General features: G+C 48.7%; 1 protein-coding gene and 1 long non-coding RNA gene across 7 annotated transcripts in view; one reads left to right on the top strand and one right to left on the bottom strand.

Annotated features, from left to right (window-relative positions):
* Positions 1 to 3,113, bottom strand: part of VLDLR (very low density lipoprotein receptor) — a 29,327-nt gene extending 26,214 nt beyond the window's left edge. For all 6 annotated transcript variants that reach the window (XM_064579749.1, XM_064579748.1, XM_045882185.3 and 3 more), the window contains exon 1: positions 2,979 to 3,113. In XM_064579749.1, the coding sequence (XP_064435819.1) occupies positions 2,979 to 3,060 (82 nt within the window). In that variant the 5' untranslated portion in view covers positions 3,061 to 3,113. The remainder of the gene's footprint in view (positions 1 to 2,978) is intronic.
* A 1,017-nt stretch (positions 3,114 to 4,130) lies between these two features.
* LOC123849524 (uncharacterized) overlaps positions 4,131 to 17,911 on the top strand; it is a 122,900-nt gene continuing 109,119 nt past the window's right edge. Inside the window, exons 1-2 of the long non-coding RNA XR_010407808.1 lie at positions 4,131 to 13,660; positions 14,126 to 14,390. This is a non-coding gene — a long non-coding RNA (uncharacterized LOC123849524). The remainder of the gene's footprint in view (positions 13,661 to 14,125; positions 14,391 to 17,911) is intronic.

Consider the following 17,911-nt stretch of genomic DNA (forward strand, 5'->3'; position numbering starts at 1 on the left):
TTATGGTTATTCAATTTTATGAAAGGCAGAAACACTTAAATCAGCACTTCACTTCTTTGAAGCATGGAGACTGCTCTAATTAACCTTACTAGCAAGGCTTAGTGCTTCAACATGCAGTTGATCATGGTAAAGTCTTAATATTGGGCCGTGGCTACTGAGCCTGGCGTTTATACATGCATGAGGAATCTGGGGACATAAGCAGTAAAAGCAGAGAATCAAAACAACACAGGACGGACATTCTAGCTAAATGTCACATCAAGGGAGCAACAGGCCGATTCATGGAAGGGAGCTGCTCAGACTTCAGGAAGCTGTCACTTGCCTGGCGATCCTCCTTTAAAGGATCTGGGCTCACATGCTCATTCTTTGGCCTGAACGAGGATTGGGTTCGCTGTCACACTTTCCCTTGGTGCTATGGGATGGAAGTCAAGTTTATTTTCTCCTCTCCCTCCGGGTCTCTTGTACTGCTAGCTTCATCAGTCTACTCCCACAGTCAGAGAAGCTTCTGTCTCCTCTTTTGCTAGCTGCTAGCCGTATCTGAATAGCCCTCCTAAAACCTTGGTTTTTCTAGGCTTTGGCTTTAATGAATATGTGGTATCCCACACCCTAATTTTGACTACCTAGGCTGGAGGAAAATGTACTAGAATTCCCAGGGCTTTGCAATCAGGTATACTCCTACTGAATTTCAACTTATCTTGTTAGCCTGGTTGAAGTTTCCGGTCAGGATCTTAGAACATCCCTGCCCCATCCTCGAGTATTTTAGAGCAGTGCCACGAGCGGGTTTTGGGGGGAGGGGCTGGGAAGAAGGGATGTATACCACACCAGGACCAGAAAGTCAACCCACATACCCTGGGGCTTTGAACTTCAGAGAGGAGTCAGTCTGGGTTGGCTTAAGATCAATACCTCGCCAGCCAACCCCAGATTCTATCCAGCTGAAAAATGATGCGCCGCCTTTCCTTTGAAGAATTTAAGTCTTGCATGGGTTTCTGTTTTTCACTATTCATGGCATGTCATATATTTCACATGTGACATAGAGGAGCCAAAGGGACCCTCACCTACCTAATACAAGGCCAACAGATGGCTTCCACTAACTCATTTCAACAGTTCAAGGGCATTCCCAGCATTCTATCCGATAAAGTTAACCTCTAAGGGAAAGTCATTACATGTTAAATCAAAAGGATACGGAGAGAACATGCAGCCAAAATGAATCTTTCTCTCACCTCCGGGAAGGTTATCAATAGTTTCTGGTGTACCTTAGTCTTTTGAAATGTTAGGAAGAGTATAATGCAAGTCATGGTGCTATTCTGAGAAATCATTTAATAAGTTAGTATTGCTCATCCATTAATGATTAATGTTCCAGTCTGAAAATTCCTGTAGGCAGGCCTTTTCCAGGCTCTGAGGTTTGTTACACATCAGAGGTTGTCTCCACGACTCGCCTTTTTCAAGGGGTCCAGGTCGGGGGCAAGCTTTTGAGAGAACAGCGCGCAGGAGCCTGTCGGGTGTTACACGTTTCCTTACAGATAATACTTCTCAGGCTGCTATATTCTGAGTTCGCGGAGACATGTGACCAGCCCAAACGTGATCGGGCGGCCAGCCAATCGCAGAGGGCAGAAAAGCCCGTGCCAGCTTCACACGCTCGCTTGCTCGGGACAGTCGGAGCCAAAGGGCAGGGGGCGCTGGGAGCCTTCAACCCCCCAAGGATGGCCCGAGAGGCCGCTCGACCCCACACTTGAAAGTCGGCTCACTTCGGGAGACACGTGACTGCAGACAGGCGGGCCTCCTAAGCCACCCGGCGGCAGGAGCTGGGGACTCAGGCCGCGGGCAGCTTTCCGTCCCACTGCCCTGGAGCTGGCCATCAAGCCCCTCTGAGTAACGTCCAAGATCCCTTCGGGGACGCGCCGGGACTCTGACCGAATCCTTAGAAGGGCTTCCTGTCCTCTGCCCAGGAAAGTCGTGCGGCTCTAACTGGGAGAGTGACTGAGGACGGGGCTCCCGGGCCCAGTGCGGCAGACCCTGGGCCCTCGACGGTAGTCCCCAGCGTCACACAGCAGCTCTCGCGCTACTGCCTTTGATCTATTGTTTGGAATGAAGGCTAATTACACAGTCACTAGATTAGGACTCGATTCCTCTCGAGGAAATCTCACCGGGAACGAAGATCAGCAAACTAACCTGATTAAGTCTTCGTTGCGCTCCCCTCCCCCGCTCAGCCACACTGGAGACCCGGGAGGTTTACAAACACGGCGCGTGGGGGCGGGGGGCGGGGTGGGGAGGGAGAAGGGGCGAAACACCCAGTGGGGAGTACTATGGGAAACCGCACTCGTCCTCTAACCCGCGCTCCAGAGAGACCACCGGGCGCCCGGGCAGTCGCAGTCCGGGTGCGCAGGCTGCGCACTGGTAGTGGCTCCCCGGAGCCTCCGGCTGCCGCCCATCGAACGTGCGCCCGCTCACCGCCACCAGGGACTCGCTGCCGGGACCCGCACCCGGCGCCACGCGTCCCCGGAGGCGCCCACCCTCGTCCACCGAGCACTCCCACCCTCCCTCAAGTCCCGGGAGCGTGCCCCGGGCTCCCGCGCACCGCTCGGCCCGACCCGGCCCTCTGCCTCCTTCCTAACACTCCGCCTGGCAGAGCAGACAGAACCATTGTTCAGTGGCTCAGAAGCCCACACTCCCCAGCCCCGGCCAAGCGGGGTGAAAACCGAGGCAAAACAGTGACTTTGGGGGGCAGAGTGTAAGGGAATGAAGACTAGTTCAGGCAAGGCTTTAGGACACCCCAAATCCCACTGTCCCCCAAGCCCGGCTCCCCGTAGCCGCGGCGCTGACAGTCAGCTCAGAGGCGCCACCAGGGTTGGGAGGGAAAGAGGCGAGCAGAGCGGAGAGGCGCCTCCTAGGAGGGGGGTGGGCAAAAGGAGACCCGCGCCTCGGGGCCCCCTGGCGCCCCGGCTGGGTCCGGGCAGCCGGCGGAGGGGCGCGTCCTCACTCACCCGCTCCGGTGGCGCGGCTTTCCCGGGGCGCCCAGCACAGCGCGAGCAGCAGCCAGAGCGCCCAGCGCGCGGACGTGCCCATGGTGCCCGCCTGGATGGTGCCGCCGCCGCCGCCGCCGCCGCCGCTCGCTCCGCACAACAAGTTACCAGCCCTTCGCGAAGGAGGTAGGAGGTGGGGGCGGGGAGGGGGGAGGGGGGCGCAGAGGGAAAGGAGTTAGAAAGGGGGAAAGGGAGCGGGGAAGAAGAGGGCACCCCCTCCCCTACAACTTGCACAATCTCCTCCCCACCAGCCAACCCACCCACCTCCCCGGGCTGCAGCAGCAGTGCAAGCCGAGCCTGCGGGCAGAAAATAATGCAGGCGCTGCAGAGGAGGGGAGGGAAGAGGAGGGGAGGGCTCGGGAGCGGAGGGGGTGGGGAGCCGAGAGCAGAGGAGAAGGCAGAAGAGAGCGGAGCCGGCCGCCGAGCACCCACACTGGCGGCTGCAGGAGCGCGGGGTGAGCAGCGAGGAGGGGGCAGGAGGGGGAGTGGTCAGCGAGGGGTGTGTGTGCGGGCGTGGGGGTGGGGGGAGCGGCGGCTTCAGCCCTCCTTTCCCCTCGACGCGCTGCTCTCACGAGCTCTGGGCAGCCAGGTGCCTGCGCAGGGGGTGTGCGAGTGTGTGCGCGGGCGTGAGTGGCCGTGGCCGTGGCCGCCGCTGCCAGCCGGACTGCTCCTGGGGCCCGGCTGCTCCGCGCGTCCGCCCGGGGCTCACGGGGGCCCGGGGCGGCCGCTGGTTGGCTCGCGCGCCGCCCTCGCCTCCAATCCCCGGGGCCTGCCCTAATTTCCTGATCTAGGGAACCTGCCGCCGCCGCCGCCGCCGCCGCAGCGGCGCGCTCCCTACAGTCCGTACCGCACGGTCCCGGCGGCCGCCGACTGCAAACGCCGCGGCCGCAAGGAGCGGCGGCAGCGAGCGCTGATGCAAACGACAGCCGCCGTCGCCACCGCCCGCCCGCTAGCGGGGCCGGCGGCCCGGGGGGACCTGCGGCTGCCAAAGGCCACAAGCATCTCTGTCTGTCTCTCTCAGCCACCCTCTCCTGCGCCCCAGAGAGGCTGGTGCTGTCAGGCTGGTAGGTAGCGTCTTCCTCGGGCCTCCTCCCTCCACCTGCAAGTGATGGAGTGGACAGGCTCGAAACGTTCGGGCTGCTCTGAGGAGGGGTTCGGGGGCCTGTCTCAATCGCACGCCGAGGTGCCGTCTTCGCTAAAAACTACACGTGCTTTTAAAGGAGAGCGTGTTGGTGAGGGTGCGGGCGTTTGTGCTTGGTTCTCTGTCATAGAACGGGACTAAAATAACCCAGCCTGGGAGGAGGGAAATTGCTAGTGCAGCCCTGCATTCTCTCATCGACCATTATAGTAAATTGCTAATTGCACAAAATGATAGTTTGAGGGCCTGTAATTAAAAGCTTAACCTTTTCTTGTTTGGGGGGAGGGGAACCTAGGTTTGTTCTTCTTGATACACTTTGTTAACAGTTAATTATAAGGCTTAAGGAAAAAAGGAAGGAGAGGCAAGATTCCTATTAAGGATTGATTCTTGTTTTGTGCCTGGCAGGACCTGAGCCTATAATTTGTTTTGTGTGTGTGTGTGTGTTTACTTCAGTTTTCTTGCACGCTTTTCCTTCGTTGAGGTGCATTGTCTCCTGTGGTCTATTTAGCACTTAACAAGAGTTGAAGGGCGCACTGAGCTGTTTCTCCTTCTTCAATAAACGGTTTACATATTTTTTAAAAAGTTACTCTTTTCCTTTTTCTCTTTTTTTTAAATTTTCATATCGAATGACCCAAACTTTGCAGGTTTCAGTAGGACCACATCCTAGCGGTGTTCTCCTGGTGATCTGAGACGTGGTGGGCACTGCTTAGCTGTATTCTCTTTGCCCTGGTTCTTCTAGGCATTTGTCAAGGCTAGCCATCAGAGGGGATATTTATTAGGAACTTACTGTATCCAGGAGATGGCAAGAAAAGGAAAATTGCAGATCAGGATACACTTTGGTGGGGCCAGAGGATATCAGGATTGTGACTGATAAGCATTAAGGGGCTTCACGCTGTGTATGTGGGTGGAGTGTTAGACTAGAGCTCATTTCGAACACCGTCTTGCCCGCTCTGTGATTGTACATTTGATACCAACTGCAGCAGCCATGCACATGTTGCATGTGAAATTGAATTCAGATTTGTCTTACGCCGTTTAGTAGTGAAAATGCATGCAGGTGTTGTTCACCTAACAGGCTTTAAGGTGCGATGGTAAAACCTCCAGGGCACATCATCTTCAATATTCTCAGGATTCTGAAAGACCATCTGAGAATGAGCTGTGTCACTTTACAGACGAGGAAAGGTGGTAGAGGGATGAGTGGAATCAATATGAAAAAGCACAGTGTTGATAAACAGTCCATGTGGCTTGTGTTTAATATTTTTCTCAGAGATAAATGCCTGGGTACTACAAGCTAAACCCTGGTATGGTATAATAGATTTACAGTTGATGAACATGTACTATGCTTTCTGCCTCTCCTAGGGATATAAATAAATTGTTGGTGAACTTAGCTGAGGCTCTGTGTTCAATCTGGTAGCTTTATTGTTTAATCGAAGCATAACTTTTAGCTGGACCTCTGATTGGCTGTGTAACTTAGGAAAATCACTGTGCCTCTCTGTGCCTGCCCTCTGACCTGTAAACTAAAAACAAAACTAAGCCACATAGAGTCCGAGTGCTCTGTGGCCTCAGGGACCAGCTCTCTGCCAAGCATTGATAGAAGAAAACAGTTATAAGAAGAAATGGACCTAATGAATACAGAAAATAACCAAATAACCAAAATGAGAAATTTATCATGAGTGGAGACAGGTGTGGTTGAACCAACTGGTTTCAGAAAGGTTGACAATGCTAGATTTAGAAGCCTTCAGGTAGATGCAGAGGCAACCATTCACTCCCACAGTCCACCACTTTTATTTCTTTGTTGAGGCAACATGCTTTGAGCATCCCTGGGAGGTCGGCACTGTGCTATGCAGTGGGCATAGGGAGATGCCAACCAGAGGAAGCTCAGGAACGGGGTGGGGGGGGAGGCAGAGAAACAGCACAGCCCAAGGGATGTTCAAGGTGCTATAAGATTATAGGGGAAGGGTAGTTAATCTGGCTGGGGAATTATGGCATCAGAAAACGCTTTCCAGGACAGTTGACTCTGAACTGAGTAGAGTCATCATTTTGACCAAGTAATGTCAGTTCTTATTACTGCTGGGCACATGGTAGGGTTGCACTTTCTGGCCCCTTTATGGTTGGGTGGGACTGAAGGACGAATTTGGGGCAGTTATTTGTGAGAAGTCGCAGGGTGCCATTTGCAGACTGGAGCATCTAATTACTTGAATAAGAGCCTCGCTTTTTGTCTGCTGTCTAATGACAAGAAATGTGCAAGATCTGATTGCTTCATGAACCCAGTGTGAATGACTACATGAGTAATTCTCTGCTGTCTACATGTATCTGGCAATGGTCATATAGAGTAGAGGTCAGCCAATGGCCAGTGGCCTGTTTTTGGATGACCTGTGAATATAAGAATGGTTTTTATGTTTTTTAAAAGATTGCACGCGCGCGCGCGCGCACACACACACACACACCCCACCCAAAAAACAACAAATGAACAAAACAAAGAAGAAAAATATGTAGCAGAAACCATATGTTGCTCACAAGGCCTAAAATATTTACTACCTGGGTCTTTGGAGAATAAAAAAAAACCAAAACGGCTTGTAGCCTCTTAACACAGAGTGAGTGCAAAAGAAATCTGTGTTGTGTTCATCTACTGGGATTTTGTTACCTCGGCCTGATGTGGCATTAACCTGGCTGATGCACTGGGTGAATGGGGAAGGAAAAGCAGCTGTGAGCAGAGAGAACAGAGGCAAAAGAGTATCAAGTATTCAAGGAAATGCAAGAGATGCAGAATGTTTCAAGTGTGAGTTTCAAGTAGGCTAATGGTGGGGAAGAAGGCTAAGGAGGAGAGGTGGGGATTGGATTATGTGGAGATCTGTATGTCATAGCGACACTTTGCCTTCATCCTGTAGGCCATGGCGAGGACTGGTGATGGACTTTTTTTTTTTAATTTTAAAAAATTTATTAAATTATGTGATTCACAAAGGAGTAATTATAAAATGCAGAGAAAAAGAATTTTTAAAGATTTTATTTATTAGAAAGAGAGAGAACACAAACGGGGGGGGGGGGGGCTTGCAGGCAGAGGGAGAAGCAGGCTCTCTGCTGAGCAAGGATCCCAATGCAGTATTCGATCCCAGGACCCTGGGATCATGACCTGAGCTGAAGGCAGATGCTTAACTGACTGAGCCACCCAGGCATCCCGAAAAAGAATTTTTAAAAGCATACTCTGAATACCCGGAGATATTGACATATTCTATTTCTTTACTTTAAAAAAATGTATTTAGTTTTATCCTCAGGGCCCAGAATTGTATTGACATTGCTATAATTAGTACAGTTATGGCTCTCTTTGCTAATTTACTTCTGTAAATAAATAAATAAATAAATAAAGATATATATATATATATACATATATATATATATATCTGTGAGTCCACCGCTGCCTCCAAGTAATAGAATATTGGCAGTAACACTCAGCTGAGTCCTTCCCTGGGAACACATCTAGTTCTCTTCCCTGGAGGAAGCCACGGTTGTGATGAGTTTTGACTGGGGCCCTGATAGCCAGTGCGTTCTAGAACGTTCCCTCTGGCAGTGGTATGGAGACTGATGGAGTTGGGAAGCAGGTAAGTCGAGAGGAAAAACAATTAGGGGGCTCTGGTAGTGAGGGGAACAGGTAAGTAAGAGAAAGAAACTGTTATTTGAGCTGAGAAATATTCATATAATTCCTTCCTGAGATTTTTCTCCCCAGTTCTTTGGATGTATCTCTTAGAACAGTGTTTTCGAGAAACACCCATAATCCATAAAGCTTCCTGGCAGTGTCTGCAAAAAGTGCAGGTTCTCAGCTCCTCCCTTGGAGATCCTAACTCAGTGGGTCTCGTGTCTGTCCCAAGGGGCTGTGTACATAATCTTACTCCAGTTGATTCCTAGGATGAGCCATGATTAAGAAACTTTCTTAGAGAATGTCTTCCGTGCGGTTTGAATGGCCAAGTAGCTTTACTTCTCTCAAATATGCATACGTGTATTTGTCCAGTTTCTTCGGGGTGAGTGGGGTAGGACCCACAGAAAATGCAAACGCGACGTTGGATGTTTCCTTTGCCTCAAGCCCTGTAATCGTCAGACCAGTTGCTAGTTTGAAGCTCTGATCACTGCATTTTCTACCCCGCAGCCGTGCCACGGGAAGACGTGAAATGAACTTTCCCCTTTTAAAGGCTTTTGTAACTTCTGAGGCCTCCGCTGTATCCTTTTTTGATGGTGTGACAGCCCAGTGAAGTGCATCAGGTTCACCCCACTCCAGGCTCCGTGGGGAGGGCGTGATGGGGTCTCAACCAGCGGTCACAGACTTCAGCTTCCATCCGAAGCACCTGGAGGCCTTATTCAAACAGGGATGGCTGGGCCCCACCCCAGAGGTCCTGATTCAGCAAATCTGGGGTGGGGCCTGAAGATCTGTATTTATAACAAGTGCCCAGGTGATGTTAATGCCACTGGTGAGGGAACACACTTTGAGAAGCACCGTTCTAAACCCATCAGCATAACTTTCCTCCCTCAGCCTCTGTGACTGATTCGAGGGCCTCAACCCATCGGCCTGGGGCCACATGGATGGGACGCTTCAGCCCTAAGCCTATGACTCAGGTCTGTCCGGTTACGATGACGCTCAGGACTTCTGCTTCATTAGAAAGGCACCCTCTTGGAAGCAATGTGCTATATGGACCTTGGACCAGAACTCGTCCGGTGATTGTACCACAACAACAGAAGCCGATTTGAAGACCAACAGAGTCCTAGAGAAGTGGACGTTGAGAGACTCGGAGAGATGGCACCCAAACTTGACCTTCAGCCCACCTGGAGGTCGGCTTCTCCTGCAAGTGCTGGTTCTGTAGGCCTTCTCACTTACCTGAGCCAATAAATTCTCCTTGTTGGGTACGTCAGTTTGGATTGAGTTTTCTGTTACTAACAAGCAACTGACTGGGAGAGGTGGCCCCTTGGGGGATGTAGGGTGCTTACTCTAAGGTGTTAGGCAAAACTCCATGTGTGATCTTCCAGCGGAAGTAACATGCCCCTCCCCTCCTGGAGGCGATTCACAAAAGGAATGCAGGTACTAGGAAGGCCTGTCCTAACAGCTGCTTTCTTGTGAGTCGTGGCCAAGTTCTCAACTCCACGCCCCGACCTCGACCGAAATCAAATGCTCGATATGGACTCAATACAAACGAGCCCCTACTGAGGGTTACATTCTGAGAAAACCACCTTAGAAATCCCAAGGCCAAAGACTGTTTTTGCCGGCTGCTTTTGAACAATTTCAGAAAGGAAAGAAAAAAAACGTGGCCAAACACGGGAAAGCGTTTACAGCGGGAGTGAAACTCCAAAATGGGTTGTGTGCGAGGCTAGACCAGTGGTTCCGACTGGGGGTGATCCTGCCCTTGGGGAATGTTTGGCAATGTCTGGAGACCCCTCCCGGGACAGGTACGACTGACATGCAGTGGGTAGAGCCCAGGGCTGCTGTTAAACCAAAAGCTTACAGAACACAGAACAGGCCCCTACAACAAAGAATGATCTATCTGGTCCAAAACGTCACTGGGGCCGTGGTTGAGACATCCTGAGCTAGACTGAGAAGTCAAGTGATTCTGTAATGTGTAGCACCTAATGAGTAAGGTCAGGGGACGTGATTTGGAACTTAGGTGGCCCAATAGAAAGATGTTCTCTCTCTGAACAAAGAAAGCACAAAGTGGGGCTTGTCCAGTAGAAAAACAGATGCGAATGCGGGATCAGAGGGTAGTGGGGAGATTTATAGACCTGGGAAAAGGAGAGCGAACCACAAGGTAGTTTACATTTAAATTGAAGTAGACCAATATAGGACATCCACAGTCCGGTTGCATTGTGCACTCATGGGTGGCCTGTATTTTGCAAAGTGTTGGGTTTTGCTTTACCCGTTTTTCAATGAAGGAATGAAGTGCTGGACCAGTTTCACTTTATTTTCCAGGAACTCTTTTTTTTTTTTTTTTTAAAGATTTTATTTATTTATTTGACAGAGAGAAACACAGCGAGAGAGGGAACACAAGCAGGGGGAGTGGGGGAGGGAGAAGCAGGCTCCCCGCCGAGCAGAGAGCCCGATGTGGGGCTCGATCCCAGGACCCTGGGATCATGACCTGAGCCGAAGGCAGACGCTTAACGACTGAGCCACCCAGGCGCCCCTATTTTCCAGGAACTCTTGAGAACTAATTCCTAAGATTCTGGCCCCAAACTGGATTGTTCTCATTCGCCGTAACCGCAATTTATAGGAGGTCTTGGAATGTAGTGCTGTAGTGTTTAAAACACTCTAACAATGGGAGTTTCTAAGGAAATGGGGGCTTTGTGGCACCTACTGAGCCAGCTAAGTGTAAGTGCTTAATAGGACGTAAGAATTTTAATCTGCAAGTTATGAGTAATGCAGCAAGGTCCGTAAGCGTATATCATTTCATCATGATAATTCCATTTTTAAGCTTTTGGTTTTGTGAAGGTGGAGAGTTGATGTATCCAATGTTTTCTTGTTATAGGTATGGTTTAAATTCATGTTAGACTGCTGGTAGCACCCTTGAAGGGCTGAGTTTCTAAATGAATATGCTTCCTTCCAACCTGGCTCTTTGGGGAGGTTTTGTCTTTGCATCTCTAAATCGTTTCAGAAACACACTCATGAGCAGTACAAATGCCGATAACAACCATATCTAGAGTGTGGAGGGGGCAGTCCTGCTTCTCAAGGGTTCTATGGTGGATGGAAGGGACTGCTAGTCCTTCGGAGTTGTTGGAGGGTAGAGTGGGTGAAGGTGGGAGGAGATACCAGAGGGGTAGCCCAGTCCAGTCGAGGAAGGTATATTTGTATGTTGTTTGGATTTTTATCCCACGAGCAGTTAGTAAGCCATAGAAGGTTTTTGCTAAGGGGATAGTGGGAGCAGATATGTGTATTCAGAAATACGGTTATCTGAGGAGATGATTATATCCATACAGGATCCAGAGGGCACCCCTGTGGTAGCTGAAAACTTTTGTGCATTGAATACAGAGAGGCAGTGTAGGTTAATGGTTAACAGAGAAGGTGCTGGAGACAGTCTTCCTGGGTTCCTACTGCCACCTACTAGCTGTGAAGTTTTAGGCAAATTGTTTAACCTCTCCTTATGCCTCAGTGTTTTCACCTGAAACGTACGAATGACAAATGCACTTACTTCTTATGAGAACTCAGTGCATTCGTAGGAGTAAAGCACTTAGAACAGTGCCTGGCCTAGAATAAATGCTCAGGAATTGTGAGGTACTATTATTAAATGTGATATTGATTGTTGTTGTTGTTATCAGCAGCACTCCCTGTAAAAGACCGAGGGATTGCAGGTCCGGGCCGAGGGGTTGGAATGAAGGAGGTCAGCGGGCCTGCGCCCTGTCTGCACATTCAGATCCCCTGGAGAGCTTTCCAGAATATCCACACTGAAGTTGGACTCTAGACCAATTTGATGACAAAGTTTGGAAATGGGGCCTGGGCGTGAACTTCCTGGGTGACTGGCATTCTTATTGTGAATCACTTGGTGTCAAGCGTGGAGCTCTAGCCTGGAGCAGGGTAGCGTAGAAGGAAGGCTGTAGTCGAGTTGGAAGAAGCTTCACCCTCGGGGAGACGGGGAAGTTGGGGTGGCTGCAGCAGAAGAAAGAGGTGAATCCCCTGCCAGTGTTCCAGAACGGCCTCCCCGTCCTCTCTGTGCATCCTGCTCCCAGCCTGACATCTCTCATCGCAGCTAGATGCGCCAGCTGTAAGAGAGCCGAGGACCACAGGAGGTCAGAAGCTCCGCAGAGCCAGACGGTCAGGCACCTAGCTGGCGTCTACCTATATCAGTGATGGATTACGTATCACCATTCTCCTGCTTTTATGAGTCAGTCTACCAACAAGGACCTGCTATGGGGCCAGCCACTTGCCAGGTGACTGGAGGACAGGGGCCAGATAGCGATGTGGCTACTGTAGGGGGTGAGTTGTTACTGTTTGGTTTGCTTTTTCTCTGGGAGCCAAAATTCAGGCTTGTTAAGTGGTAATTGACAGTGCTTTCTTCTAAGGAAGTTTCTCCCGGATTTGCTGCCAACAGGAAGTGTATTATTCCTCAGAGCACTATAGCATTTATTTATCGAGTGCCCACTCAATTATGAGGCATGACAGAGTTTGCCATCTAAGAGAGGAAAGACCACTTAATGATTCCTGGAGTCAGAAGTTGGGAATAAATGGGTAGACAGATCCAAGAGTTAAGGGGATTCCATTGTAATTGGAGAAGCACTTCCAGCAGAAACTGGATCTTCCGCTGAAATCTTAAAGGAACCCTTGAATAAATTGTGTGGGAGAGAAAGTATGTTTTTGAACAAAATGAATAGTGATTTCAGCTGATCATCTGATAGGATCCCAAAGCACAGGTTGCAGTTGTGGGACTAGAATTAGCACCTCCTAGAAATTAGAATTCTCTTTTGAGATCTTAAGAATTATTTCCCCTGATCCAGGAGGAATGGAACTCTCTCCAAAGGTGTGTTTATTACAGCAGTTTTCTGGGCTGGGTCTGATGGTTTTTCTGGATGGACAATTCTTGCACGTGAAGGAAATATAAAGCTCCACCCTTTGGGAGGGGCTTCCTTCTGGAGGTGAGGGGTGGTTCTTGGTTACTGACCCAAATGGAAGGATGATGGATGGCTAATGACCCCAATCAGAGCTTGTTCCTAAATTGACTTGGCTTTGCTTTGGGAAGAAGATAATGGAAGGCCGTTTGGAAGCAAAGATCAGAGGTCTTTTATAGATAGAGATGGAGAGGTGGATAGTACTGGAATTGGGATAAGGGGGTTTGGGAGAAGAGGCATACCCAAGATTTGCACTAGATCTAATCTCACCTTTCACCTTCTTAACACGAACACCCCAGTATCACCAACGCCCTTCTCTGCAATCAAAACTTACTCCTTTCCTGTCATCAGAAGTAAGCACCTTGAAGGGTAAAAATTATGGTTTAAATACTTAGAAGGCCTGCCATGTTTGTGAAATGGAATTGGAATGAATATACGAACAGATCTTTTGATCTGGTTCTTTCGGTTCTCTTGGTGAACTCTGGAGAGGCAACTTTCTGGGAAGAAGTGACTGCAGAGAGGACGGAGGGTGGTTTAGTTTTGTCTCTTTACATTTCTTCATTGCTCTCTTGGCTTTGCCAAAGATGCCAAGAAAGAACAAAGAGGCGAGGGAGAGAGGGCTGGTTGGCATAAAGACTATTCAGAACACTCAAGAGAAAATCTGGGAAGGTCACGGAAGATCTTCTCTTCCTTTTATAGCATAGCCTGGCTAGAGGGGCAGTTTTCTAAATATGAAACAGAAAAAACGAAAGCTCTGTCTTACATAGTGTGTGAAGAATGTCTTGACTTTGTGCACTGCCTTTCTTCTGAAAAGTTTCAAAGCACTCGGCAAACATGACATCATTACACCCCGGAGGAGACTGCGAACCCACGCTCAGGAGGATAATCCCCCTGCAGCAGTCTGGAGGAGCTCGCGAACAGATCAGCGTTCTGAGTTAAAGTGAGTGTCCCCAGGTTGTTTGAGTTAAAAATCTCACATACAGAAAGATGGGCATCCACACTAAAGGTGGTGAGATGCCTCCACCTAAGTAGGTCTCTTGAGGAACTCTACATCACAGGCTTTAAAAAGGCACACTGAACATTTTTATAGTTTCTCCTTCTTTTCTCCCCAGTGGCCATGAACTTTTTTTTTTTTTTTTTGAGCCAGACAAAAGCAAAACAACAGAACAAAACGAGAGATACCAAGTAGTATCTGTGTTATCATTGGCAGGCAAAACCCAGAGTCTTAGGGGAGAGTCATTGGAAAGAGAAACGAAAACATTTTATCTCCCTGTGTTGTTTTGATTAGGATCTTGTGGCAGAGTGCAGCAGTGAGAAATTCTCTTAATAACTTGAAGGAGAAAAAACAAACCAACCAGGAGTTATAATTTGTGGCAAGTAAAGTCCTGTTTTCTGTCTTTGCCAGGAAATTTTAATCACAGCCAATCAAGTTGCTGCTTTTCCTTTTTTTCACTCCGCCCCGTTGATCTGATCTCCGCCTGCCTCCTGAATGGCTCTCTCAAGAAATTTCAGCAGGTTCTGCCCACGGGAGATAATTCATAGACTATGAAGAGAAATGGAATGTGCCTTGTGGCTCGCATAGTGTTTCCTGAAATCAAGTCCACTTCAGGGGAAGACTCGCTGAAGGAATTATCGGAAATATTGCAACAAGGATTATTTGGAAATTGAAGGTGAAAACAGGAACTATTTACCAGTCAGGTCAATTCTCTTCCCATTTCCTTGGACTCTGATGTGAAATGGCAGTAGTTTGTTTATTTCCGCTAACAGGTCTGTTCCCTGTCAGGTAGAGGAGCTGTTCCGTTAGCATCTTGATTTTCTTAATCACCAAACTGCCTCTGGAAGGAAATGTTACTGGCCATTTAAATCTTGCTCAGCTATAAATACCTGTCCTGCATCTAGACTTGGCAAGTGTGCGTGCTGGGTTTACAACCTCAGCAGCAATCTGACTCTGCCTTTTCATGTGGTGATCTGGATTTTTGAAGGGCTCTCTGTGGTTTTCGCCCCAAATACTCCCTTGTTTAATTAAAAAAAAAAAAAAATTCTTCTTGGGAGTGTGGTGGGGATCTTTTCTTTATTTGCATTGGGTTTGTGGCATTTATTTGTAACTGGACTGCCAAATTCATCCTCTCAGCTTTCCCTGTTGTACATATGACACTTGTTGAGAAATTGCCACTGTCTTTCTTTCCACAGGCTAGGCCCCTTAGGCTGGACACTTGCTAGCCTCCTGCCCCCCACCCATCTCTGTGGCTCATCACCCCCTCTTCCTACTCAGAACGCCCTGCTACAGTCATGTGTTATCTCACAGCTTACCTTTGACACTGGTTGGTAGTATCACATGGGAAGGAGTATATGAAAATTTTGCCATTATGTGCATGTCATGCCCGAGAAGGTTGAGGATCATAAAGCCTTCCTATGTGTTCACCATGTAACTTTTCCTTCCTTCTGGTGTTCTTAAACTTTTAGGACTCCGTCCAGTCTCTTCAACTGCATTGACATTCCTATAATTTGGGGGGTCACAACCATGGCACCCACACAACTGGGAGGCTGCAACAGGTACACATTTGAAGGACCCTTAGGTGGTTAATGAGGATAATCTGTACCCTGTGATTACACCTCCTATAACCTCCTGAAATTCCTACTGGAACCAGAACTCAGACCCAACACATTTGAAACCTACATAAAGTTCTGTCCTTTGGAACACGTAGCATGGGCCTCTCCTAGACGTGACACTTTATACTGGAGTCCTTGTGTAGCTTGGCATCGAAGAGTCTGGGACTGGACACGACACACCTGTCTTGCACTAAAATGGCTCCATGGAAAGAAGTTAACCGTAGGCTACCGCTGTGTGTAGTTTTAACCACTGACTGTGATCTGTGCTATTCGTTCAGTGATGCAGATGAAAGGCATCACCATTCTTAAGGTATGAGCTCTGATGGATAGGCACTGGGGGTGCACGTCTGTCCTATGCCTGCAGCCTGGAGATGCTCTGGTTCGTGGTCCCGAGCACCAGTTTCCGGGGCCCAGAAGCCCACAGCCATTCTCACTCATGGAGCTGCGTGTGCTCACAGATCTGGGTTAGCTCTGAGCGGTGTGCAGGAGAGCGCGTCCTCCAGTACCTGGCCAGCTCTCTAGGAGGGCAGAGGTGTCCCGCACAGAGAAATGGTGAGGTGCCCATGCTTGATATGGGAAAGAGAGAACGGCCCTTGTCCGAGCAACATGGGATTTCAGAGCAGGGAGCTCTCTCTCCTCTGTGATGGGGAACAACACACTAAAAAGTGGCACTCTTGAAACTTTCTCTTCTTCCCCAGGCTCCATAGGACCTTTGAGTTCAGGAACATGGGAGACAATAAGCAGTCGTGTGTGATAACTCCAATGTGAAATTTGCAGCCCTTAGATAAAATTTTAAGTTGCCTGGACATGTTCCATTAATAAGCGGCTGAGTGAGTAACCGGTAGGAGATTGTGTGTGTGTGTGTGTGTGTGAGTGTGTTTGTGTATGTGTGTGTTAGAAGGATTTCTGGACCCTGCTGGTGATAAGATATACCCAGAATGTAAATAATGTCCTCTCTGCTTGTCTAGAGGGTGACTCTATTTCCTTGTTTAAGAACCCAAGGATACATTTTCCAAGGAGTGTTGTGGAAGGGACTTTTTTGACCCTGGGATGGCTTCGAACATTTTTCATTTTTATCACTTTAATGTGATGCGATCTGTGCTGACATTTGGATTCAGAAACTGTGGTTTGCATCTGGGCTCTGTTACTCCTGAGCTCGGTGTCCTTGAGCCTCACTCTGTTTAGCTGTAGTACGAAGACAATTTTCGCCCTACCTCTCTTACAGCCTTTCATCTGGCTCTAAAGAGAGAATGTACATATAAGTGATTGTCAGTGGTTTTCATGGAGTATCCAGTGAGGGTCTCGCTGTGACAGTGTATTGATAGTCAAAATTTAAAATTATAAGGAAAGGGATGGGAAATGAAGGACTTTGAGTGTCCATTGGTATAAGGACTTTTGAGTTTCCATTTTCTATGGAAATATGTCTCTTCATATCCTCTTCATGTCATAAGGACTTTAGTGACCCTCCTGGTGGTCTTTAGTGACCTGGGGGGAAAAAGGGGACCAAGATCTTACTGTATTTCATAAGTCAATCAGAGAAAGACATGTATCATATGACCTCACTGGTATGAGGAATTCTTAATCTCGGGAAACAAACTGAGGGTTGCTGGAATGGTGGGGGTTGGGAGGGATGGGGTGCCTGGGTGATAGACATTGGGGAGGAGATGTGCTATGGTGAGCACTGTGAATTGTGCAAGACTGTTGAGTCACAGATCTGTACCCCTGGAACAAATAATACATTATATGTTAAAAAAAAAAGTAGGAAGGGAAAAATGAAGGGGGGTAAATCAGAGGGAGAGACGAACCATGAGAGACTATGGACTCTGAGAAACCCAACTGAGGGTTCTAGAGGGGAGAGGGGTGGCGGGATGGGTTAGCCTGGTGATGGGTATCAAGGAGGGCACGTTCTGCATGGAGCACTGGGTGTTGTACGCAAACAATGAATCATGGAACACTACATCAAAAACTAATGATGTAATGTATGGTGAGTAACATCACGTAATCATAATAAAAAAAAAAGTACTAGGGATACAAAGATATACTGGAAACTTGTTTCCAAAAGCAAGGGATCTGGCCTTGAGCAAATGGCTTGAGTGGATGAATTCAGTGAGATGCTGGTTGGGATCCCTAGTTGCTCGTTGCACAGGGTACCCTCACCTGAGATAACACTGAGGCCTTCCCTCCCTCCACCTGAAGATCTGTGTGGCCCGGACAGGAGTCTGCACTCTGTTTGGTGGGAGAGGGGAGTGATTCTCAACACTCTCAGTTGCTCTCTTTATGCAGAATCTTGAAATGCCCCTTCCCTATCCTGCAATGAAAATCATAGATAATATCACATCCATGCATATAACCCACAAAATATCATTGGAATAATGTCCTAAGCGTAACATAAAGGAAAAAGGAAAGAAAAACAACTTGTAATAAAGCAGTATGTCCCAACCAGAGCAGAAGATACAATGCGGCAGTCTGATGTTGCATATGCAGAAGCTCTAGCTTCTGGGAAAGAGAGAATGTCCCTTGTCTGAGCAACATGGGATTTCAGAGCAGGGAGCTCTCCTCTGTGATGGGGACCAACACACTA

This window comes from Mirounga angustirostris, unplaced genomic scaffold, assembly GCF_029215605.1.
Source record: "Mirounga angustirostris isolate CCGP_5_RB_7025 unplaced genomic scaffold, mMirAng1.0.hap1 SCAF_15, whole genome shotgun sequence".
NCBI classification, from domain to species: domain Eukaryota; kingdom Metazoa; phylum Chordata; class Mammalia; order Carnivora; family Phocidae; genus Mirounga; species Mirounga angustirostris.